The sequence below is a fragment of the Myotis nattereri genome (genome assembly GCF_964212035.1).
Source record: "Myotis nattereri genome assembly, chromosome: 15".
Taxonomy (NCBI): Eukaryota; Metazoa; Chordata; class Mammalia; order Chiroptera; family Vespertilionidae; genus Myotis; species Myotis nattereri.
The window spans coordinates 56,201,630-56,225,005 of NC_138090.1; the positions used below are offsets into that span (position 1 = coordinate 56,201,630).

At 63.4% G+C, this 23,376-nt stretch overlaps 2 protein-coding genes across 3 annotated transcripts in view; one reads left to right on the forward strand and one right to left on the reverse strand.

Moving 5' to 3' along the window:
- The window catches only part of LOC308530506 (class I histocompatibility antigen, Gogo-OKO alpha chain-like), a gene marked incomplete at both ends in the record, with an annotated part of 248,585 nt that overhangs the window by 119,565 nt on the left and 105,644 nt on the right, over positions 1-23,376 (forward strand). The gene's annotated exons all lie outside the window — the stretch shown is intronic.
- ZNF787 (zinc finger protein 787) lies at positions 2,266-18,863 on the reverse strand. 2 transcript variants are annotated; one of them, XM_081108029.1, is made up of 3 exons: positions 18,725-18,863; positions 8,889-8,977; positions 2,266-3,949 (listed from the first exon to the last, which is right to left on the reverse strand). In XM_081108029.1, the coding sequence occupies exons 2-3, from the start codon at positions 8,965-8,967 to the stop codon at positions 2,886-2,888; spliced, it is 1,143 nt and encodes a 380-aa protein (XP_080964155.1). In that variant the 5' UTR covers positions 8,968-8,977; positions 18,725-18,863; the 3' UTR covers positions 2,266-2,885. The 2 variants fall into 2 exon arrangements, with proteins under 2 accessions (XP_080964155.1, XP_080964156.1); XM_081108030.1 differs by lacking the exon at positions 18,725-18,863 and adding an exon at positions 10,171-10,316.

The window sequence follows — 23,376 nt, forward strand, 5'->3', positions numbered from 1 at the left end:
ATACTTTTGTTAAGATGCATATAGCTGTCCCTCAGTAGCATGGGGATTGGTCCCCGGACCTCCAGTGGATACCAGAATCCGTGGATGCTCCAGCCCTTATGTAACATGATGTGGCACAGTGGCCGGCAAACCCATTAGTCAACAGAGCCAAATATCAACAGGACAACGATTGAAATTTCTTTTGAGAGCCAAATTTTTAAAACTTAAACTATATAGGTAGGTACATTGTTATTAACTTAATTAGGGTCCTCCTAAGGCTTAGGAAGAGCCACACTCAAGAGGCCAAAGAGCCGCATGTGGCTCGCGAGCCGCATGTGGCTCGCGAGCCGCAGTTTGCCGACCACGGATGTGGTACGTATGTGCATGGAACGTGTAGTTGCCTTCCTCAGTCGCAATGTATGTAGAGTGTTTATCCCAGAGGCCACCCCCTTGGCCCCCAGAACCAACTCTACCAATTGGAAGGGAAACCCAAAGTGGGTTGGACCTGCAAGTTGCAAAGACCCCTGTTCCGGGGTCCTGGTACCAAGAGTCATCGGCACCTCTGCCTCTGGGCTGGGGGGTGTCTGACGCTGAAGGACACACACACCACACACACCTCCAGCCAAGTGTCTCATTCAGTACGAATCCCCAGCGACGCCAGATTAACTGTCCCGAGAAGCCAGAAGCCAGATTGTTGTTAGTCCTCACCTGACGATATTTTTTCATTGATTTTTAGAAAGAGGAAGAGTGGGGGGGAGACACATAGATTGGTTGCCTCCGGCACAGTCTCCACCCCCAATACATGCAATCAAAGTAAGTGCCTTGACCAGGAATCGACCCTGGGATCCTGCGACCCTTGGATAGGTGGGCCAAAGCTCTAACCACTGAGCTACCGGCCAAGGCCCACCCCTCCCCCCTTTAAAGTGACCTGAGTTTTCAAAATAAACCCATTCCAAGCAGGTGATGGCCCTCGAAAACCTGCCTTTCTGACCGACAATCACGCACAGGACGGCCTCATGCGTCCGGGAGAGCCACACCCCTCCGCCAGGTGGCGGGCTGCACACCTGAGGGGGGGGGGCGGAGTGATCTCCAGGGAAGCAGGGCCCCGGCTGGCAGATTAGGGCTCAACCCGGAAACTTCGCTTCCTCCTCCTCCTCCGCTGTAGTAGCGGGAGCACGGAGCCCCCCCTTCCCCGCCCTCCCTCCCCATCCCCAACCCCGGCCGCCTCTGCACAGCCTCCGCCGTCCAGCCCGGCTGAAAACCCCCTGGCAGGGCTCTCCCTCCCTCCGCACCCCCCACCCCCCCACCCCACCCCCACCCCCCGACAGAGCAGCCCGCGGCCGCCTCCCAAATCCTAGGGACGGGGGTCCCCAGGACCCTGGCCGTGGGTTCCGGGAACCGGGAGGGCATCAGAGGGCCCACCCTGACGAGCCCCCCCACCCAGCAGCCCTCCCCTGCAGGACTGGCCGCTACAGCGACTGGGGGGACCCGGTCAGGCCCTGGACAACAGGCGCCGGGACCCCGTGCTGCGCCCGGCCGCCTCCCCCTGGCTGGCCCCTGCAGACCCCTTCCCGCAGGCCCCTGTTCTGCTCCCAGGGTCGCTCTGGGGCTGGGAAGTGGCCGCCTTCCGCCCCCGTCGGGGGACGTGAGGAGGGAGAGGGTGCGTTTCTGGCCAGTCCTCCGGAAGCCGACCCGGGAGGTCCTCGGGGCCCGGGGAAGCAGACGGGGGCGTGGTGCGGGCCCTTCGCCCCGCGGAGAGGAAGCCACCTGCCCCCGCTCCGGAGTGAGCACCACCCATGTGTGTCCACTTTAGAAAGCAGCAGTGGCCCTGGCCCGTGCGGCTCAGTGGATGGAGCCTCGGCCTGGGGAGTGAAGGGGCCCGGGTTCGATGCGGGTCAAGGGGACGGACCTCCGTTCAGGCTCCTCCCCGGCCCTTCGGGCGCGAGCAGGAGACAGCCAAGCCGTGTTTTCTCTCACACCCGTTTCCCGCTCTTCCACTCTCCCAGAAGATCAATGAAAAAACATCCTCGGGCGGCAATTAACCAAACAACAAGGCAGCAGTCAGCGCTCCGGTCCCTCACGAGCCTGGGAGGCCCGCAGCCACCGCAGGTGCCCGGGCCGGGTCCGCTCTAGGAAAACAGCGCAGCCCGCACCCAGGTGGTTCCGCACGGACTCCCCGGGCAGCTCCCAGGCGGCTGCCTCTGCCCCCGCCCCGGCCCCGGCCCCGGCGCAGGGCCCCTGCTCAGCCTCTCCTCCTCCCTCCCCCAAGAACCACGCACAGCAGAAGTCGGATAGTGCCATTTATTGGCCCCGCACCCCTCCTCCACGCGCCCAGGCCGCGGAACAGGACGGTTCTCCGAGGGGCCCCTCTGCTCCGCACTCCAGCGCCCCGGACCCAGGACGGGGAGGGCGGGCTCGGGCGAGAAAGAGGACGGGACCCGCGGGAGGGGAGAAAATAACGGTGACGGGGTGGGGAGGGTACAATTAAAAGAAAACTCTAAAAGGGAGAAGGACCCCTTTCCCTTCCCGGGGCCCCCCTCCGAAAGGAAGGGCCCGATTGCTCTCGGCTCTGTCACGCCCCCGGCGGAGGGGAAGAGAAAGCGGGCACTGGTCTCGCGGGTGGGTTTGTCGTCGCTTGGTCGCTAGTTCACATCGTCTATTTCGGGCTCGGCCGAGAGCCTACAGGGGGCAGCCAGGTCCGCGCTCGGGCGCGGGGAGGGCGCAGCGGGCAAGGTGGCGAGGGGAGCACCCGGCGCCCCTCCCCAGGCCATTGCGCCCCGGGACGGGCCCGGGAGGGAGGTCGCTGCGGGTCCGGGCCCCTCGGTCCATTTTCTCCCCGGGTCTCTGGGTCCTGCGCCGTCGCTCCCGCCGAGCCCGAGGGGCCCTGCCCCCCCGGGCCCCCACCCCTACCGGGCCTCCCCGCCGCGGCACTCGCTGCACCGGCCGCCCGCCGCCTCGTCCCCGTCGTCCTCCTCGTCCCCGCCGGCGCGGTAGTAGCTCTGTCCGCAGCGGCTGCAGACGGAGGGCGCGCCCACCGCGTGGACCTTCTTGTGTCTGCGCAGCGCCGCGCCCTGCACGAAGCCCTCGCCGCACTCCACGCAGATGTGCGCGGGCTCCTCGCCGCCCGCCCCGAGCGCGTCCTCGTGCTGGGCGCGCTGGTGCGCCAGGAGCGCGGCCGCCTGCCCGAAGCCCTGGCCGCACTCCACGCACACGTACGGCTTGGGGGCAGGCGCGCGCCGGGAGCGGGGCCCCGGCGCCTTGGCCCCCGCGCCCGCCGCCGCCGCCCCCGCCGCGCCCTCCCCCGCCGCGCCCACCACGATGATGCCGTCGCCGTCGCCCACCGGGATGGCGATCTCGCCGTCCGCCGCCGCCGCCTCGTCGGGCGCCTTGGCCCGGCGCACGCTGGCCGCCAGCACCTTGGCCGCCACGCCGGGCCCCGACAGCTCGGGGTGCAGCCGCAGGTGGCGCGCCAGGCTCTTGGGCTGGCTGAAGCCGCGGCCGCAGCGCGGGCACACGAAGGGCTTGAGGCCGCTGTGCGAGCGCCGGTGCTTGGCCAGGCTCTTGCTCTGCGTGAAGCTGCGGCCGCAGTCGGGGCAGGCGTAGGGCTTCTCGCCCGTGTGGATGCGCTGGTGCTGCATGAGGTTGGAGCTCCAGCTGAAGCGCTTGCCGCACTCGGAGCAGGCGTAGGGCTTCTCGCCCGTGTGGATGCGCCGGTGCTGCACCAGGTGCGAGCTCTGCGAGAAGGTCTTGCCGCAGTCGGTGCAGGCGTTGGGCCGCTCGCCCGTGTGCGTGCGCTGGTGCCGCGTCAGCTTGGACCAGTGGCTGAAGCTCTTGCCGCACTCGTTGCAGATGTAGGGCGCCGGCGGGCGCGGCCGGGGCGGGGGGCCGGCCGGGGGCGCCGAAGGGGGCGGGGACAGCTTGGTGGGGGGCCAGGTGGGCACGTCGTCATCGTCCATGATGAGGATGTCCACTGGAAGACAAGAGCGGGAGGGGGAGTCAGAGACCAGCTCGGGCAGGACCCTAGGCATCAGCGCGCAGGCGGGCCAGGGTGTTGTACCCCGAGAATCACATAAGGAAGCCCCAAGAAGTGGAATTAAAGGAGCCACATTTATTTCAAAGCCGAGACTAGGGGCAGTTGCTCTCCAAATGTCGCAGTGCCCCCTTGGCCGAAACATCAGACCGATATCAGAAAGGCATTGATTACCTCTCGGGGTTTGGAATGAGGAACCTGGTTTGCAAAAAACTTAGATTTACAGAAGCTTAGATTGAGCAAGTTAATTATCTTACATAGATTAATTATAGTTTCGGGTCTTAGGACCACTGAGTCAGCGGAAACACATTATCTGGAGCCGCTGGGCCATTTAGAGTAATTGTGCTGTCCTGGGCTCCAGGTGCAGAGGAACGTGTTTCGAAAGACCAGTAACATCACAATCGATGGGGGTATTCAAACCACAATCAATGGAGTATTCAATCGAATGGGATAACGTATATAAGTTCAGAAAATCAAAATAATTTTTCTATTATTTTAGCAAGCAGATAATTACAGAAACCAAGTCAGCAGGGTTAAAATATTAAACAGCAATTTTTACCCAAGCATGGTTGCCACCACGTTTTAAGGGCAGGGCTTCAACCCGCCCTCCTGCCTGCCCCCTGCATGGCTCTGACCCCTGGGCTTTGTCAGCGCACCTCCTCTCCCCCACCACACACACGCACACACATACACCTCTGCCCACTCCAGCACCACACAGACGGGCACCAAGCTCTCAACACTGTCCCTGAGCTCCCGCTGGTGAACCTGGGAGGACTGATGTGTGGACGCCAGCACCGCAGGCTGTGGCTGCTGGCTTATCCCCGCCAACTCTATCTGGGGCTCACAGGGACACCTTCGTACCTAAGACATGTTGTCAGCGTGTCCCAGGCAGATGGGCTTGCCATGTGGGGCCTAGACACGCACCCTAGGGGGCCTCTCAGTGAGCTGCCCAGTCGCCAGAGCTCCCTCCCCTGTAGGTGATGTCATCCTCCCCCCTCAGTGTCGGGACCCTCTGTATTTCTATGCATTTTGGGGGTCGCTTCCATCTCGCACACGTGGGACCTGTAGTTAAGGGCCCAAGATGGACCTGGATGGCTGTCACCCTGTCGCTGGCCGGCTCACACCCCTCACATCCCACCCTGGGAACTCCAGGCGGGGGCCACCCGGACCGCGGCCAGGGCAACAGGCAGGGGAGCCAGCCAGCCCCGGGCGTGGTCTGCCCCAGACCCCGTGTTCACTGTGAGATGGTGCGCCGCCTGCGGTGAGGCCTGTGCTGACCCCAGCACCTCAGCAGCGCCCCCCCCCCCAGGAGGGAGGGAGAATCCGTGATGACAGCCGGGAGTTGGTGCAGCGCGGGACACTGCCAGGGCACCAGCTCAAGAGCCTGGACACCCTGCCGGCCAATGTCCAACACAGGAAATGATACATTTTCTTCTTCTTTTTTTAATCCTCACCCGAGGATATTTTCCCATTGATTCTTAGGGAGAGTGGAAGAGGGAGGGAAAGACACAAGAAACATTGATGTGAGAGGCACACATCGATGGGTTGCCTCCTGCATGAGCCCTGACCAGGGCTCTGGCCGGGGAGGAGCCTGCAACTGAGGTACGTGCCCTTGACCAGATTCGAATCCGGGACCCTTCGGTCCGCAGGCCGCTGCTCTGTCCACTGAGCAACACCGGCCAGGGTGTGGTAACATTTCTGAGGTTCCCCCAACGCCCTGGTGTCTTCGCCCTTGACTGGGCAGCATAGAGGAGCGGCAAGGTCAGGGACCGACCGACAGCGGGGCGCTGGCCTGGGGATGAATGGCAGGTGGGAGGCCTGCTCCCGGGAACTTGAGTTCAGTTCCACGTAGACACACGGGGCTGGGAGTGTGCGGCCGGAAGTGACCATGGAAACGACTTCAGGCCTTGACGACGGTGGAACTCGCTGTGGGGTCCACAGCCCCCGGCAGGGCGGAGGCAGCCAGGCCCCGGTGAGTGTCCCTCCGCCTCTCCGCGGGGTGGGGACAGGGGCTGGAACCGACCTCCTGGTCCGCACCGGGGCCCAGGGCACCGGGTCTGCGAAGCCACTGCCTCGGGGAGGGAGTCTTTCACCCGGGACGACCTGGGGAGAGGCTGCCCATGGCTCCTCCTCCACGGGGTGGGGGGTGGGGGGGCTGTCCTGGGCTCGGCCTTCCCCGAGGGCCCCAGGCAGCTCCCAGCCCCAGGAGCCCGGACGCTGCTCTCCTGGCGGAGGGTGCTCGGGCTGCCGGTCAGTCCCCTTCCCCGCCAGGAGCCCCGAGCAGGGCCTGAGCCTGAACAAGCCAGTCTCCGCGACTCCGAGGCCAGACTCACGCTGAGGGCTGCTGGGCCGCCAGGAAGCAGGCTCCCTCCCCACGCCCGCCTGCCCTTCCTCCGGTTCCGGTGGCTTCCCCGGGGTCCATGGCTGGGCCAGGCTCATCTCCGGGCCCATGGCAGCCGCTGGCTCGCACAGCAATGGCCCAGTTAACCACTGGCACCGCCCTCCGGCCTGCTGCCCAGGCCATTCCAGTCCTTTGGCGGAGCCACTCTTGGGGGGTCCCCCAGGTCCCGCCTCGCTGCTTCCTGTCTTCCCTCCCTCTCCCCAGGGGCCTTTGCTCCCCGCGGCACTGTCCTCCGCAGGTCACGCCCGGCATGTGCTTCGGCGGGCAGCCCTTCCTTGGCGAGGCCCCTCCAGAGGCTGACCGGGAATCCGTGTGTGACGCTGAACAAGTTAGGGCTCCCGTCTGCGCTGCGGACGCGTCCGTGCTGGGGCCCCGTGCCAGGGGGGTCACAGGCCAGTGAGCGGTGCAGGGCATGGGCACCCCTCCAGATGAGCCATAGCCTGGCTCCATTTCACGAGGCTCGCGCTGGCAGCTGTGGACAGTGGAAGCAGGGATGGCGGGGCGGTCGGTGCAGCCATTGATCCTGGTGTTGAGACGCAAGGTTGGGGCCCCGGCAGGCCCGACGGCCTCATGCAGGAGAGACGCACGGAGTCCAGTGTCCGGCGGGGAGGGGCGCAGGGCGACTCCTGGGCTGGCACCGCCCACTTTCTCTTCGGAGCGTCCCGACCTCCTCAGAGCTCTGCCGGGGCCTTGGCACCGCCCCCATCATCCAGATCCTCTCTGCCCATTAGGGCTCAGTGCCCCCTCACTGCTCCTCCTCCGTGGGCCTGCTGCCTGGGGGTGCCCACTCACCTTTCCATGGGGGCCGCCCCGACCCCCATGCGCCAACCCGCCCCAGGCCCCATGTCCCTCACCGACAGGTCAGGGGGAGACAGACCTCGTGGGCCTGAGCCCAGCACCGTCCATCACAGGCAGCCCGAGCTCAGCCGACGCAGGGACGCGGCCAGGCCGCAGGGCCTATTGGTGCGCCAGGGGCGGCCCCCACAGAGGGTTCCAACAGGGGGTGACGGGGTGACGGGGTGACGGGGTGACGGCATGACCGTGGGGCAGCGAGCTGGACAGGGGGCGAGGCCCGCCTCCGAGGGTGTCTGAAGAGAGTGACCGGCGACCTTAGAACTAAGCTCCCCTGACTCCCCGGCGAACGCGCATGTTGGGGGGAGACAACCTGGGACCCTGGACCCGGACTGGGTGCTGGGTGGCAGCAGGAGTGGCAGGTCATGGGAGACACACGGTTGTAGCCGGGCGGGGGGTCTTGTTTGGGTTTTAGTCCTGATCTGCTGGGGAATGTGTAGGCGGAGTGAGATAATGTGGGGGTTTAAAATGCCGCAGGAGGCCGTAACGGGTGTGGTTCAGTGGATAGAGCGTTGGCCTGCGGACTGAAGGGTCCCGGTTCGGTTCTGGTCAGGGGCATGTACCTTGGTTGCGGGCACATCCCCAATAGGGGGCGTGCGGGAGGCAGCTGACTGATGTTTCTAACTCTCTATCCCTCTCCCTTCCTCTCTGTAAAAAAATCAATAAAATATCTATATTTTTTTTAAAGTTTAAAAATAAATAAATAAATAAAATGCCGCAGGAAAACACGAGCCCACACCCCCAGGGCGGCTGGTGGGGCGACGCGGAGCCGTCAGCCTGTCTGGAACTGCCTCCGTGAACCAGACTCGCCAGCTAATGTTTAAAGGGCACGGAGGCCACGCGCCTGTGGCAGGGAGGAGGGCGGCCCAGGGCACTGGGGCGATGGGGCGGCCCCCCTCCGTCGGGTGCAGCTCACACCGGACGCGGGAGGGGCTGTCGGCCCGCTCACCAGCCGGGACCAGTCCTGGGGCCGCCGACAGCGCCTCCGCACGGAGGACATTTTAGAGACGCGGCGGCGGCCGCTCACTTCCGCTGCGGGGCGGGGCGGGGCCTGGAGAACCGGAAGTGCTTCCGCTCAGGCCCTTTACGGCAGCGTTTGCGACCACGTGGCGGCGTGGTCCTGGCTCGAAGCCGCCCCAGCCGAGGTGGAAGCCCGGGACGGGAACACGCTGCCTCCTTGGGGTGAGTTTTCCTGAACCCGGACCGTGTCTGACTGAGCGACACCCGTTTCCGCGTTTAACGGGCGAGATCTCACCTCGGAACCCCGATGCCCAGCGCTCCCCGCGGCAGGCTCCCCCAGCCCGTCCCGCCCGTCTCCCAGCACCGGCGCTGGGTTGGCCGCCCCCGGTCTAGTGTCCTGCCCGGGGAAACCGAGGGCCACAGAGAAGGGGCAGGCCCAGGGCTCTGGGGGGGCAGGGGTGGCCCGGGCCCCTGGGTGCTGGGGAGCGGCCTGTGGCCTTCGGGGAAGGACACCTACCGAGGGGCGGGAGGCGGCCTGTCGGGGTCCGCCCAGGCGGGGTTACGGTGCTGACGGTGCGGGGCCTCCGGAGGGAGGCTGGGTGACCCCAGGGAGCCCAGGAGGGGTCAGGGCGAGGGCGCGGGTCAGCTGACCGCCGGCCGCCTCACCTGGGTTCTCGTGACTGGCCATCTGCTGGTCCTCGGAATCCAGCGGCCCCGGAGACCAGGCCTCTTCCCGCAGCTCCATGTGTGGGTCCCTGTCGGGAGGGAGGGGACAGGACAGCTCACCGGAGGGCAGGGGCGCTCGGCTCCCCCCGCGCTTGAGCTGAGGCCCCGCACGGCCCTGCGGACAGCGGGACGGTGGGGACCGCCCAGGCTGCAGCCGTCCAGAACCGCCGGCCGCCTTTCCCACGCGAGCAGAGACTTGCGGACACGCGGCCCCCGCCCTTCCCCGCACTCTCAGGTACGGAATCCCGCAGGGCCAGGAGGCCTGGCCTGAAGGAGAAGCGGTGCGAAGCGGGCACCGTCACACCGTTTAGCAGATGCGGAAGCTGGAGCCAGCACACCGGCCGGCAGCAGCCGAGGCGGGGCCGCGAGGTCACCCGGTGGTTGGGGGCTTAGGACGGGGGCTCAGGCCTGAGGGAGACTCGCCCGCCTGCAACAATCTTCCCCTGGGCCGCGGGCTGTTCCTTCCTCAGACACCCCCTCCCCTCCTAGTGGCCCTGCGACCACTGGGTGCCCAGCACCTGCAACAGGGCTGCCGGGCAGTGAAACCGACACGGCCCACGTGACCCGGCCCAGCGAGGTGGCCCCTGGCCGGTGACCGCTCCTCCAGCTCAACACAAACTTCTTGCACCAAAAAAGGTCATCACAGCGAGATTCCGATCAGGGAAAACTGGAAGGAACCGGAGCCCCGTGGGCGGGCAGTGAGGGCAGCAGGGGGCGCCCACAGGGGGCGCCGCCACCGGGAAGCAGCTGCCCTACTGATGACAGGAGAGCGACTGTAACCTTTTCCTGAAACCTTCCTTTCCCAATCGTTTACAGTAAGGGATGGAGGGCCTCTGTGCTGAGGGGAGACTGCAAGTGGGTGTCCTGGTGGCCACGAGGGCTGTGTGACATGGGAGGGCCGCAGGGGCCGCCTGGCCGGTGTGGCGCAGTGGTTGCGCCTCGGTTCAGTTCGGTTCAGTTCCCGGTCAGGGCGCATGCCGGGGCTGTGGGCTCGATCCCCAGAGGGGAGTGTGAGGGGGCAGCCGATCACTGGTTCTCGTCATTGATGTTTCTATCTCTCCCTCTTCCTTCTTCTCTAGAATCAACAAAAATATATTTAAAAGTAACCATCTTGGGCACTCGGGCCACACCTGGTAGACACGGGCACCCACAGGGGCCCACGCCGGTCGCCCCGCAGCCGCTGTGGGAACGGCCTGGCGGGTCCTGGGGGGGAAGCAGTTACCGGGGAGGCTGCGGCTCCGCTCCAGGGGTGCCCGCGCTGCCAGGGCAGTGCTGCTCCTAACGTCGGCCGGAAACCAGAGGACCCAGAGGTGGGGGCGAGGGGCAGCCACCAAGGGCCGCCCGGGGGTCCAGGACAGAGCAGCTGGCATTCGGGTGTCTCTGGCAGGAGGGCTGCTCGCTGTGTGTGAACAACAGGGGACTGCACGCGTTGATAAAGGGGAATGTTGCAGCGAGCATGGCCCAGTTAAAAAGCGGGTAGGCTTTAAACAGTTGCATGGCCTTCTGTTTACACCGTCAACATTAAACATGCGGAAAAGAATGAATAGGAAGCTGCCGGGCATGTGTGGGTGGCGGTGGCGGTGGGTAGGAGAGGCTGCGGCTCTGCCTTCCCGGCCAAACTCGTTTGCCAGGGGCTCCGGTGCTGCCTGGAGTAGCCGGGTGCGCAGCCAGAGGGGGGCTTCCCGCCGAGCCTCCAGCAGGGGCAGCAGGCGTCCTTGTCCTCCAGGGGAGCCGGGGCCGTCCTGGGCTAAGCAGTCCGGTCGGTGGTCTGTCTGCAGCGGTCAAGGTCGGCCGCCTAAGACCCCCACGCGCCCCGCAGGTGCTGACGGCCAGGAGCCCACTGCCAGGGCACAGCAGAGACCAACATGGAAACACCACGCACATGGTTTCCATGCGGGAGAGCCAGGAAGGCAGTGAGGGGGGACGAAGCAGGAGGGCTGGTCTCGAGAAAAAAATCTGCCCTGGACAGTCCACTCAGCTGGTTAATCTTGACTTCAAGGCCACAGCCGGTACAACAAGTGCTCAGCCCTTCTTCCTGGAGCAGCTCTCCCCTCCCCGCCCCTCCCCTCCCCACCCCCACCCGGGGAGAGTGCCGCTGTGCAGGAGGAAGTCTTATCTCTGGCGGCAGGGAGGCCGGCGGAGGGAGAAATCTGTGCAGACTGTGGTCACAGGACCTCTTCCCCTGTGTCCCAGTCCCCTGCCGCCCTGCGGCTCCAGCCCGCCCGGCCTCCCGGCCTCCCGGCCATGGAAACAGTTCTCAGGCTCCTGTTACCTGAGTCCTCCCAGCTGGAAACCCTAAGAGCCTGCGAGGCAGGGGACCTTGCTCCCTGCAGACAGCGGGGAGGCGTCCGGGACTGGCAGGTGGGGGTGGGGCCTGTGCCTCTCAGGGACCTGCACGCCCTGGGCCTCAGCCCGCAGGTGCCTGCAGAGCCGCGCGTGAGGACCAGGAGGGTGCGAGCTGCGAGGGTCCTGGGGAGCCTCAAGGGCATGCAGCCCTCACTGCTGGGGGGTCGGACTGAAGGGTCCCGGTTCGATTCCGGTCAAGGGTACATGCCCAGGTTGTGGGCAGCGGATCAGTGATTCTCTGCCATCATTGATGTTCCTATCTCTCTCTCCCTTCCTCTCTGTAGTCAGTAAAAATATATTTTTAAAGAAACTACTGAAGATTGCACGTAACACTTAAATAAGGGGCATTCCCTGCAGGTGACGCAGGTCCTTCCTCGCACGCCAGCTCAGTCGCTTACTCACTCACACAGCTGCTGAGCCTCTGGTCCTGCCCCCTCCCCCCGGGGTGACTGCACAGTTCGAAAACCTGGGCGGTGGCCTGGGCAGCCCCAAACCACTAGCCGGGCCCACAGCGCGGAGGGCAATGCGGAGCCAGCCTGACCCTGGAATGGGACAACTTCTGAGGCTGCAAGGGGGCTCCTGTCCTGCTCGGCCTCCCACCCAGCTTCCCCAGTTCTCAGCTGGAAGCTCAAAGCCCCCCACAGTCCCCGCTCCCCAGCCACCCTGGGCTGGCTGGGCCCTGGGGCGACCCAATTAGCAGGCAGAGCTGTGGGGCCCGGGGCTGGTAAGCTGCAGACAAATTACTGTTATTGTGTTATTAGCTCCCTCCCACCTCCCTGGAAGCCTGCCCGCCAATTACCCGCTTTCTTCTGCTGCCAGCCTCCTCCCTGCAGCCTCCTGGCTTCTCCTCCTCCCCTGGCAGGAAACGCTGCCCCCCACTGTCTGCTCTCTGCCCCAGACCCCGCTCTCATGTACCTGCTGGCTTTCTCCCCACCCCCTGCTTCCCCTCCATCTCCTCCCCTGACCTCCTGGCCACTCCCTAACCACTGCCCCCTCCCACCCTCTGGTCACCAAATCCAGTGGCTACTTCTCAGCCTTGACGCCCACCCCGCAGTCATGTGCATGCGTGCTCCCCTTACCCCCCTCCACCTCACACCACAGATGAACACATCTTTGTAAGTCACTCCTTCCACACAAACGTTAAAAAGGGGCCCGGCCAGCCTGGCTCAGTGGTTGAGCATCGACCTATGAACCAGGTCTCGGTTTGATTCCCCGTCAGGGCACAGGCCCAGGTTGTGGGCTCCATCCCCAGTGTGGGGCGTGCAAGAGGCAGCCGATCCATGGTCCTCTCATCATTGGTTTCTATCCCTCTCTCCCTCTCCCTCCCTCTCTGAAATTAATAAAAGTATGTATTTCTTAAAGGCAAAGGATCAGAACAGCCATGTCTGATGAGAACGTGCCCGGGGCTGCCCGGCAGGTGACGAGATGCCCAACGTCGCCGCCACGGGGACCCACGTGCACATGAAGCCGGTGCGGTGCTGGTGGGCACGAGAGCAGCGACAGGTGGGCAGGACGGGGAGCAGGAGCCGTGCACTGCGGGGGGACCGTGGGACCCGCAAGCCATTTCTGGGCAACCCCCCCTGAGAAATGACAGGTCCGCACCACACAGCACATGCCCCACAGAGGCAGGGTCACAGGGCCCACGTGCCCACAGCAGACAGCGGACGGACACCTGCAGCCCCTCCAGGACCCTCCCACAGGAGGCGGAGCCATGTGCTCCCCGAAACACTGGCCCAGCGAACAAGTGCGCCCACACAAGCAGTTCGGGGACCACAGAGCGCTGTGCTGACAGACACCCCCCCCCACCCCCCCACCCCGAGCCGACACCAGCAGCCCTGAGCGGGCAGCGTGGGAATCCCCTCGGCACGCTGGGGTTTACAGGCGGCTCAGGTCACGTCACCCCGCCCCCTGCACGTGCCCTGCACAGACTCCAACACCCGTCCGTGTGTGTCCCCCCCCCCCCCCCCCTCGCAACACACTGCCCTCGCCCCTCACTCCCAGCCCACCGCGCCTCCTCCGGAAAGCCCGCCAGTCCCCCACCGGCCTGGCCGGCTCACCTTTCCAGGGTGAGCTGGGTCCCCGCCCCAGGCGCCTCCCCTCCCCCAGCGTCCACAGGTGCTTCCTCCAGGGTGCTGCCCACAGCTGCCGACTCAGGCCGCCTCGGACCCTCACACCGACTGCAGCCGCGGTCACTCCTGGGCCACAGGCCGCAGTGGGAAGCCCCACAGCACGAGCCTGCCCCCACTTCCCTTTTCTGTGAGCTCTTTGCCCCTCCCTCTGGGCCCCAAACCTGGCGCCCCCCCACCCCCACCCCGCACCTGCGGCCAGAGCATCCCCGCCCCCAGCCGGGCCGGGTCTGTACAGAGTCCCGCCCGCCTGGGCGGGTGGGAGGTTAGTCCCAGCTGTGCCCTGCGCCTCCCTCGGTCCCCGTCCCGGGTGGGTGACAGAGCTGACAAGGCAGGCCCCGCTCCCTCCTTGCTCTCGCCTGAGCAGGTGCCTCTGGGAGCCTCACTGCTCTATTCCTCCCCCTCACCACCTGGCCTCCAGGCCTCCAGACTCACACCTCGCTGCCAGCCACCGTCTGTCCTCGGCAGCTCCCCAGGGCGCACACTGGGCCGCACACTCCCTTTCTGCAGAGGCGGAGAAGTTCTAGAACTCCTAGAACCTTGACCTGCGGCAGGCCCACCTGGGAGTGGCAGGGACACAGCCCTGGCCACCTGGGGCCAACCAGCATTTCCAGATTTTAAAAGTTGGTGAGTAACTGAAAATTGTTTAGCAAGGACGCTCTGCAGGCCAAGAAACCCTGGAGCGCCCCGGCCGCCTGTGCTGCCGCCCCTCTCGGCCGGCCTGGCCTTGGGGGGTGGGGGGTGGGGGGCGGGGGGCGGCACTCTCCGGCCCTGGCCTTTCTTGCAGGCGCTTCCAGGGGTGCTGCCAGGCCCACAACAACAGCACCTCCCCCAGGAAGCCTTCCCTCAGCTCACTGTCCTGCCTCTCAAACAGCAGAATGTTCACCAGGCACAGGCCCCCTGAAGACCCCAGGTGCGGGGTGTGTGGGCACGATGTGCTGTGGGCAGCAGGGCCTGATCCCCAACCACCCAAGGAGGGGAGGACAAGCTGGGGCAGGCTGCTCGGGTCGGACTCGCCCCCCCACCACCACCACCACCACCACGTGACCTTGGCGTCAGGATCAGTGAGTGGAGGTGTGAGGTGCCCCTGAGCCAGGTGCTTGGTGAGGGCCCAGGACTGCTGACGGAGCTCAGACACGAGGGCAGTGGCCAGCGTCACCGCCAGAGCAGCAGGCTGGGGGTCCCAGGCTGGCCGGTCTCCAGGGCAGCTCTGCCCCTCCCCTAGGACATGGCACTTGCCCCTGCCCCTCCCATCACTACAGCTGAGTCCTGCATCCCTGGGGGGCCCCCATCCCATCCCAACCCCAGCAGACTGCGAGCACTGGGAGGAGAGGGGCTGGCTCCAGCACAGACCCGCACACAGCAGCCCCGGGAACCCAGCTCTCTGACTCGCCTGGGCTGGAGGCTGGGCACCCAATATCAGTGAGGCCACACAGGCTCCCCTTTCCTGGGGGTGGGGGAAGCGGTGTTCAGAGGCCAGGGCAGACTGACCGGGAAACCCCACACCCTGTGCTCCTGCAGCGGGGCTGCTGGCCTGGTGGTGCGACAGCCCCAGCTCCCCTCCTGCCCGGTCCTGCCCCCGTGAAAGTCCTGCCTGACATCAGGGGCTGGTCTCGGAGTCAGCCAGCAGCTGGCGGCACCCCCAGCCCCATGACAGATGCCTATGAGGCTGCAGGGCAGCAGCCTGGCCCCCCAGACCCCAACCTCGGGCAGAAGAAGTCAGTCCCCAGCGTGCCTCCCGGGGAAGGGCCGAGCTCTGGAACTGCCGGCAGCCATGCCCCATTGCTGTGCCGGGCCTGCACTGGACTCAGTCCCCTAACACAGGACCACCTCCACCCCCGGCCTCTGGGGGCTCTGAGAGAGCGGGACACAGGCAGGCACCTGGCAGTGCTCGGTGAGCGAGAGCGGGCACCTTCACCATCAGGGAGGAGTGTGAGGTCAGGAGGCCTTTGCCACTGGCCTCCTGGAGTCCAGGGTCCCTTGGTCAGGTCCTCTGTCCTTGGAGACAGGACAGCCCACCCCCCTGGGCATCCTCCCTGAAGCAGGGTTCCTTGGCGAGTGCGAGGGAAACAGAGCGACGCACACTGGCCAGTCCGGCACCGGCCCCCTCCCTCGCACAGCCTCTCCCGGAGCATCAGGCGAAGTGGTGAGGCAGTGACACTCGTCTCGGGAGAAGCTGCTGTATGAACGTTACCCTGCCATTCGGGCTGCGGTGCACACCTGCTGCTGACACAACAGGGGAGTCAAACCTCCGATTCCAGCAGGAGACCTGGAAACTCACATAAACCACCCATCATGTTGCCAGCCCACACTATGGCTTTACAGGTTATGCTCCTGTGCCCGCGGACCAGGACCGCAAACACTGCTTTAATGGCTTTCCCGTTGACTCAGTGGCTCCAGGAATGTTGTCCGTTGACTCAATGGCTCCAAGAACTAAAACTATAATTAACTTGTAGCGATAACTAACTTTGCTCAGTTTGCTTCTGTACAACCTGCTTTCACAGGATCGCTCCACATTCCAACATCCAGCAGGACGTGGTTTTCGTCTTTATAAGCTCGGTACTGGAGTCACTCGGGGCTTCGAGATTTGGAGAGCTAATGCCCCCGTGCAGCCGCCGGCTTTTGAATAAAGACTCCTTAATTTGACTTTTTGGGGGTCCTTTGTGCAATTCTCGGGGTACATACAGCACCAGCCCTCAGGCGGTGAGGTTCTGGCAGCATCAAATGCTGAGGAACAAAGCCTCTGGTCTGCGGACCCTGGAGACAGAGTTTTGGTCAAACCAGAGATAACATCCAGGCCTGGGTGGCTCAGCTCCAGGCGGGGAAAGTGGCAAGAGCGGACGAAACAACAGTGCCTGCCGTCAGGACCCGCTGCAGTGACCTGTGACCCCTGCCCTGGCGCTGACCAGTCAGCAGTGACCACAGCCCTGAGGGACACACCTGGAACGCTGCCGAATATTCTGAGGCCCTCCCCCAGGCTTCCCCTAGAAGCCCTGCCTTTCCACAACAGAGAGAAACCTGTAAGACAGCCCTGGCCGGTGTGGCTCAGTGCACAGAGGGGAGGCCTGCGGACTGAAGGGTCCCGGGTTCGATTCCCGTCAAAGGGCACGGACCTCGGTGGCAGGCTCCTCCCCAGCCTGGGCCCTGGCCAGGGCATGTGCAGGAGGCAACCAACCGATGTGTGTCTCTCTGGCTTTCTCTCTCTCTCTCTCTCTCTCTCTCTCTCTCTCTCTCTCACTCTCTAAAATCAATGGGAAAATATCCTAAGGTGAGGATTAAAAAAACCTTTAAGACAAAGAACCCGCACCCACCTCTCCCTCCGCCCTAAGGGGTGTGTCCTTGCGCCCTTTCTCCAGGGCCCTTCTTCTCTGTAACACCCGCTGGCTCGCTTCTGGTGCCTCCCTGACTTGCTAAGGGCCAAGGCAGCCAAGACCAGGCTCATTCCTGCCACTGTGATCTTTCCTCTTCTTCTCAAGTCCCTCCTTCGCGCCGCGGTCCCGCTGTAACAAATGTTCTCAAGTCACCTGAACTCGCGTTGTGAAATCTTCCCTGTACAAAGTCAAGAACCAGGCGAGCACACGGGTAACATCACCCCCAGCGGGGCTCCCAGGGCTCCGGGAACCGTTCTGCACCCCCAACCCCTCTGCCCGGCCCTGGGCCTGGCCCCTGGGAGCCTCGAGCCGTGTGTGCCCACGGACCTCCCCTCCCGCCCGAGCAGGGGCTGCACCGGCCGCGTGGCCACACAGGCGGACACGGCTTGTCCAATGAAGAGTGGGCTGTGCTCGCCACCTTAGGGGAAGAGGAAGTGACAGGGCCAAGGTCACGGGGCTGGAGAAGGGGCAGAGGGCAGCCCGGGAGCACCTGGCTTCGCGGCCTCTGCACCCCTACCCCCTCCGCGGGGTGTGGGAGGGAGGCCCTCCAAGGTCAACACTGTCGCCATCCCTGCTCCATCCGGGCAGAGCCCCGGCTGCCTTACCTAAGGTCCCAGAGGTCTGAGTGCGGGGCTGGGGTTCAGACCCAGAGCGTCTGCCCGAGAGCCGGGCCAGCCCGGGATACACCCTCCCTGCACCCCGGGGGCGGGGGGCGGGCTGGCTCTGGGAGGCTTCCAGAAGGAAAAGGCAAAGGCGAGAGATAAGGCCAGGAGGAATCTGATATGAACGTTCCCCGGGCAGAGGCGGCCGCGCGGCCAGCTGCGCCGGCAAAGAGGCTTACAGACTCCGGAGGAGCTAAGCCAGGATCAGCGGCACCTGTGCGCCCGGCCAGGCCCGCGGCATTGCCCAACCTGGGGCCTGGCACCAGCCAACACAGGGGAGCCCAGCCAAGTCCCTCCTCTGGGCTGGGCCGGGCTGATGCCCCCCGCCCCGGGCTCCCGCGGCCCCGCGACCTCTCCACAGGGTCCTGGTCAGCGGGTGGGGCTGTGTCCAGCTCTGCGTCCCTGCCCCGGGCCCTGTCCTTGGTGCCCGCACCGCGGGACCTGCGTCCACTCCCGCTGCCGCCTCTCAAGCCTGGGGGTCACTTTTCCGTCTGATCTGGCAGGACCCCGCGGGTCCGAGGGGCCCTCAACTCCGTGGCCTGGGGTGTCCCCCTTGGCGGCCGGGAGCGGGGAACCCAGCGGGCCCGGCCGCCGCCGCCTTCGCCCTGCACCGCGGACCACACGGGGCCTGACCTTGGCCCAGCCGCTCCCCCTCGCGGGGCGCACGCGCTCTCCGCCCCCGCCCGCGCCCGGCGAATGAATGAGCCTCCGCCGCCGGAACGCCCGCGGTTACCGCCCGGACCAAAGTCCGCACGCGGCCCGCCCGGGGCAGCAACGGGCCCAGGTGCTTTGAAAAGGGGAAGGAGCGGGGGACAGGCTTCCGGTCAGGCAGGCTCCTCCGCGCGGCCCCCGCCCCCACCGGGGCCTCAACTTCCCTCCGGAGTCGCCACCACTTCCGGCCACCACTGGCCGGCAGGATTTTGGGGGGAGGGGGGGTGGCGGTGGCTGGGAGCCGGGACCGCGGCGACCCCACCCGGAGCCGAGCCCCAGGGCCAAGCCCCCGGCGCTGCGCACGCGCGCTCCTCCCGGGCGCGCGCCCGACCTGCACGGCCGCGCACGCGCACTCCCCGCCCCGCACGCGCTCCCCGGCGGGACCCCCCGCCCCGCCGGCCGCGCGCCCTCACGCCCCCCCAGCGGCGCGCACGCGCACTCACGCCCAGTCGCGCTCGCCGTCCGCCTTCCCGCCCGCCCCCCGTCCGCAGCCCGGCTCCGGAGGCGCGCCCCCCGGCCCTGGCCGCACGCCCCTCCGGCCCCCCGCACCCTCCCCTCACCTCCTCGGTCCCGGGGCCGCCGCGCCGCACTCCTCCTCCTCTCGCCTCCCTCACGGATGGTGGCAGCGGCGGCAGCGGCGACTCAGACCCTGGGGTCAGGGGGACGGGCGCCCAGGCCGGAAGTGACCTTCCTGGCCGCTTCCGCCCGCGCCGCTCCCCCCTCCCCCCAACCCCCTCTGGCCGCCACCCCGTTCTGGCCGCTCTAGGAAGGTGAGCCCGCGACCCCCTTGGCCGCCGCCCCCGCCCCCCGCCCCCCGGCTCGATGGTGCGGAGCCGGCGCTCAGGAAACCACTTCCGGGCACGTCTAGGACGCGGGTCCTCCGGCCGCGCTCTATGGCGCCGCGCGCGGAGGGGCTGCGGCCCCGCCCCCTCCCCCGAACGGAGGCGCGGGCTCGGCCCGTTAGGCGGAGACTTCCGGTGTCTGGGGAGGTGCCCCCCTCCCCCCGCACCCCGGGAGCCGGGCCCTGGCGCCTGCGCAGTGTGCTCCCCGAGCCGGGCCGCGGGCGGGAGGTGCGCGGCGAGTGGCCAGGGCCCCTCGCGCCGCCGGGTCCTCCAGGCGTCTCTATCGTCGTAACCCCTTCCCTGCCGACGCCCTCGCGGTGACCGGCGCACGCGAGGTGCCAGGGACCGTCCCTTGCGACCCCGGTCCCTCCGGCGATGGACGGAGCGTGCGGCTGGCCTCGGCGCCGCCCGGGTCCACGTCCCCCTCTCGGCCTCAGTTTCCCCTTCTGGAGCGAAAACCCCGTTCCGAGCGCGTCTCCCAGGGCTTTGCCTGCAGAAGGTCCTAGTCCTGACCTCTAACGTGCGCCCACTTTGCAGATAAGGAGGGGGGCGCAGAGAGGTCACGGGCTCGCACCCCGGCACCTGGCCGCCGCCTCTCACATGTAACTGAGTCACAGCCGCCAGGGCCCGGCTGCTGGCCTCCTGCAAGGTGGGCTGGTCTTGTGAGCATTCTCCTAGACCAGTGGTTCTCAACCCTCCTCACGCCGCGACCCTTCAATACGGTTCCTCATGTTGTGGGGACCCCCAGCCATAAAATTATTTTCGTGGCTACTTCATCACGGTAATGTTGCGACTGTTATGCATCGTCATGTAAATATCTGATATGCAGGATGTATTTTCATTGTTACAAATTGCACGTCATTAAAGCATAGTGAGTCATCACAAAAACTATGTAATTGCATATGTGTTTTCCGATGTTCTTAGGCGACCCCTGTGAAAGGGTCGTTGGACTCCCAAAGGGGTCGCGACCCACAGGTTGAGAACCGCTGCCTTGAGGACCTATACGATGTGTGTTTATAAATCACAATTTGCCCCCTGCAGCCCCTCCCCTGCCCTGCCCTTGGCCAGATGATCTGTGGTCATTTATAACCATCGCGTTGTCACCATCACAGCCGCCAAGCCTGGGAGTCCGGAAGAGGGGATGCAGTACCCGTCACACGAATAACACCTTTCACGGCCTCATACCTCCGTTCCGGGCTCACAGCTCTCGGTGAAAATTGCGTCGATTGGTATTGCTCATTAGTATTGTTCCTACTCCCCTGGCCACGGTACACCCTAACTCCTCAGTGAGCATCAACCATAAGATGTGCGTTGTTGCGTTAATAGCATCTTCCAGGAGAGGAAAACACAGGCGCACACACAAGCAGGACTGCATTGCCCGGTCCGCGTGGCTCGGTGGTAGAGCATCAGCCTATGAACCAGGAGGTCAGGATTCGATTCCTGGTCAGGGCACATGCTGAAATCAATAAAAATACATTTTAAAAAAACCAACAGGACTGTAGGTGCATGGAATAGCAAGGTATGTCTGCCTCGCCTTCAGAAAGGTAAATGTTGCAATGCCTCTTAGAACAGAGGGACAGGTACAGCCTAGGGCCTAGGCCCTGGCATCCAAGGATCTTGGGTTCGATTCCTGGCCAAGGGCAGGCACCTGAGTTGCAGGTTGGATCCCCGGCCCTGGTTGGTTCACATGTGGGAGGCAACCAATTGATGTGTCTCTCCCACAGTGATGTTTCTCTGTCTCTCTCTCTCCCCTCCCCCCCCCCCCCCCACCGCACCTTCCACTCTCTCTAAAAAATCAATGGAAAAGCCGTAGCTGGTGTGGCTCAGTGGATAGAGCATCCGGGGCCTGCAGACAGAAGGGTCCCGGGTTCAATTCCGGTCAAGGGCACATGCCCGGATTGTGGGCTCAATCCCCAGTGGGGGGCGTGCAGGAGGCAGCCAATCAATGATTCTCATCATTGATGTTTCTATCTCTCTCCCTTCTCTGAAATCAACCAAAAAATATATTAAAAAATTAAATAAATAAATAAATTTTAATGAATGTGGTGGGAACATAAACATTCAGATCAAAGCAACTCCCTTCGGAAAAAAAACAAACTATTTTTTAAAATCCTCACCAGAGGATATGATTTTTTTTTTATTTTTTTTTTTTAGAGAGAGACAGGGGAAGAGAGAGAGAAACATGGATCGGTTGCCTCCCGTATGTGCCCTGGCTGGGGATTGAACCCACAACCTAATTATGTGCCCTTGACCCGGAATCAGACTTCCAACCCTTCCGTGCGCCAACGGACGCTCTAACCATTGAGCCCCACGGACCAGGGGCCTAACCTTCTTTATGGGTGAAACATTAGAATGCTTTTCTAACGACATCTGTTAAAGAATAAAAATCCAAAAAAAAGGAATAAAAATCCCCCCAAAAAATATAAAAGTAAAAAAGACAATAAAAAAAGAATAAAAATCCCCAAATGGGACTTCGCTATTGACTGCACGTTGTCCCCTAAAAAGCTCCTGACACCCAAGGAGAGGAGAGGATTACCCAAAACAAAGCAAAATGAAATAGACAAACAACAAAACCCTCGCAGACCTCCTTAACGATCAACGTAATCCGCTTTAACTTAATGTTAAAAATACATCATGACCCCATTCACCCAAGCCGGCGCACTCCAGGCGAAAGCCGCTCGGGGATCACAGAATGTTATGGGAACATTAACGAGCTCGTTAAGTGGTGTCTCCTGGAGCCAATAAACTGTACAACCTGCGGCCCTGCGGGCGGGGGGGCAACTGCTCTGGGAGCTATGAAAACTGCACCCTGGATGCCTGGTGCCTGTGAGGGGCCTGGGGCCTGGGAGCTATAGAAACTGCAGCCTTACCCTGACCGGTGTGGCTCAGTGGATACAGCGTCAGACTGCAAACTCAAGGGTCCCAGGTTCGATTCCAGTCAAGGGCATGTACCTTGGTTGGGGCACATCCCCAGTGGGGGGTGTGCAGGAGGCAGCTGATGGATGTTTCTCTCTCATCGATGTTTCTAGCTCTCTATCCCTCTCCTTTCCTCCGTGTAAAAAAATCAATTAAAAAATATATTTTTAAAAATTTAAAAAAACTGCAGCCTGGATGCCTGGTGCCTGTAAGGGGCCTGGGACGCTTCCCTCTCGTTGACGTTGCCCGAGGGGCTCGGTTTTAAAATCCAGATATTATCACCCGGCATAAGATGGTTCCACGGTGCACCTCACATCTCCCTGGCCCCTGGCTCCTCAGAGGGGAGGTGAAGGGCAGAGGGCCCCCTGGGAGTCTCTTTCTATGGAAATCAATCTCTCTCTCTCTCTCTCTCTATCTATCTATCTATCTATCTATCTATCTCTATCTCTATCTCTGTGTCTCTATCTCTAGGTCTCTATCTACTACTACATCTCTGTTTGTCTCTATGTTTATCTCTCTACCTTTATCTCTGAGTCTATCCCTACCTGTATGTTTATCTCTGTGTATATGTCTGTATCTCTCTCTCTATGTCTATATCTAGGTTTAATCTAGCACTCTTTTTTTTTTTTTTTTTTAAATTCTAACCCAAGGACTGTAGCTGGTCAAGCGGAATGAAGTTAACTAGAAGAGGACGTTCTGCCGGGAAAAGGCCGGGGCCTGCAAGCGGGGCCACGTCAGAACAAAGTCTTGCACACAAGACTTATTGTTCAGAGGCAGAACTTTCCTTGAGGTGATGAATAGCCCATGAGGGCATGGAAAGTTCAAGGGAGGGCGCACTGCTGCAGGTGGAAAGGGTCTTTGTATAACATAGGAAATTAATAGTGCAGCCGAAACCGGTTTGGCTCAGTGGATAGAGCGTCGGCCTGCGGACTGAGGGGTCCCAGGTTCGATTCCAGTCAAGGGCATGAACCGTGGTTGCAGGCTCCTCCCCGGCCCCGGCCCCCGGACAGGGTACATGCAGGAGGCAACTGATTGATGTGTTTCTATCACATCGTTATTTCTCTCTGTCTTTCCCTCTCTCTGCAAATCAATGGAAAAGTATCCTCAGGTGAGGATTAAAAAAGAAAGAAAGAGGAAGGAAGGAAGGAAGGAAGGAAGGAAGGAAGGAAGGAAGGAAGGAAGTCAACATCCTACATAATAAAAGCCTAATATGCTAAGTGTCCTCCCGTTCGACCGTTCAACCAGTCGCTATGATGCGCACTGACCACCAGGGGGCAGACGCTCCAACCTGCAGGTTGGCTTGCTGCTGGGGTCCAGCCCATCAGGACTGGGCGAGGCTGGTCGGACACGCCCTGGAGCCCTCCCCGTCCCTCCTGGGCCCTGATCGTGCATCAGTGGGGTCCCTCAGCCTGGTCTGTGCCCCCTCGCAATCCGGGACCCCTGGGGGATGTCGG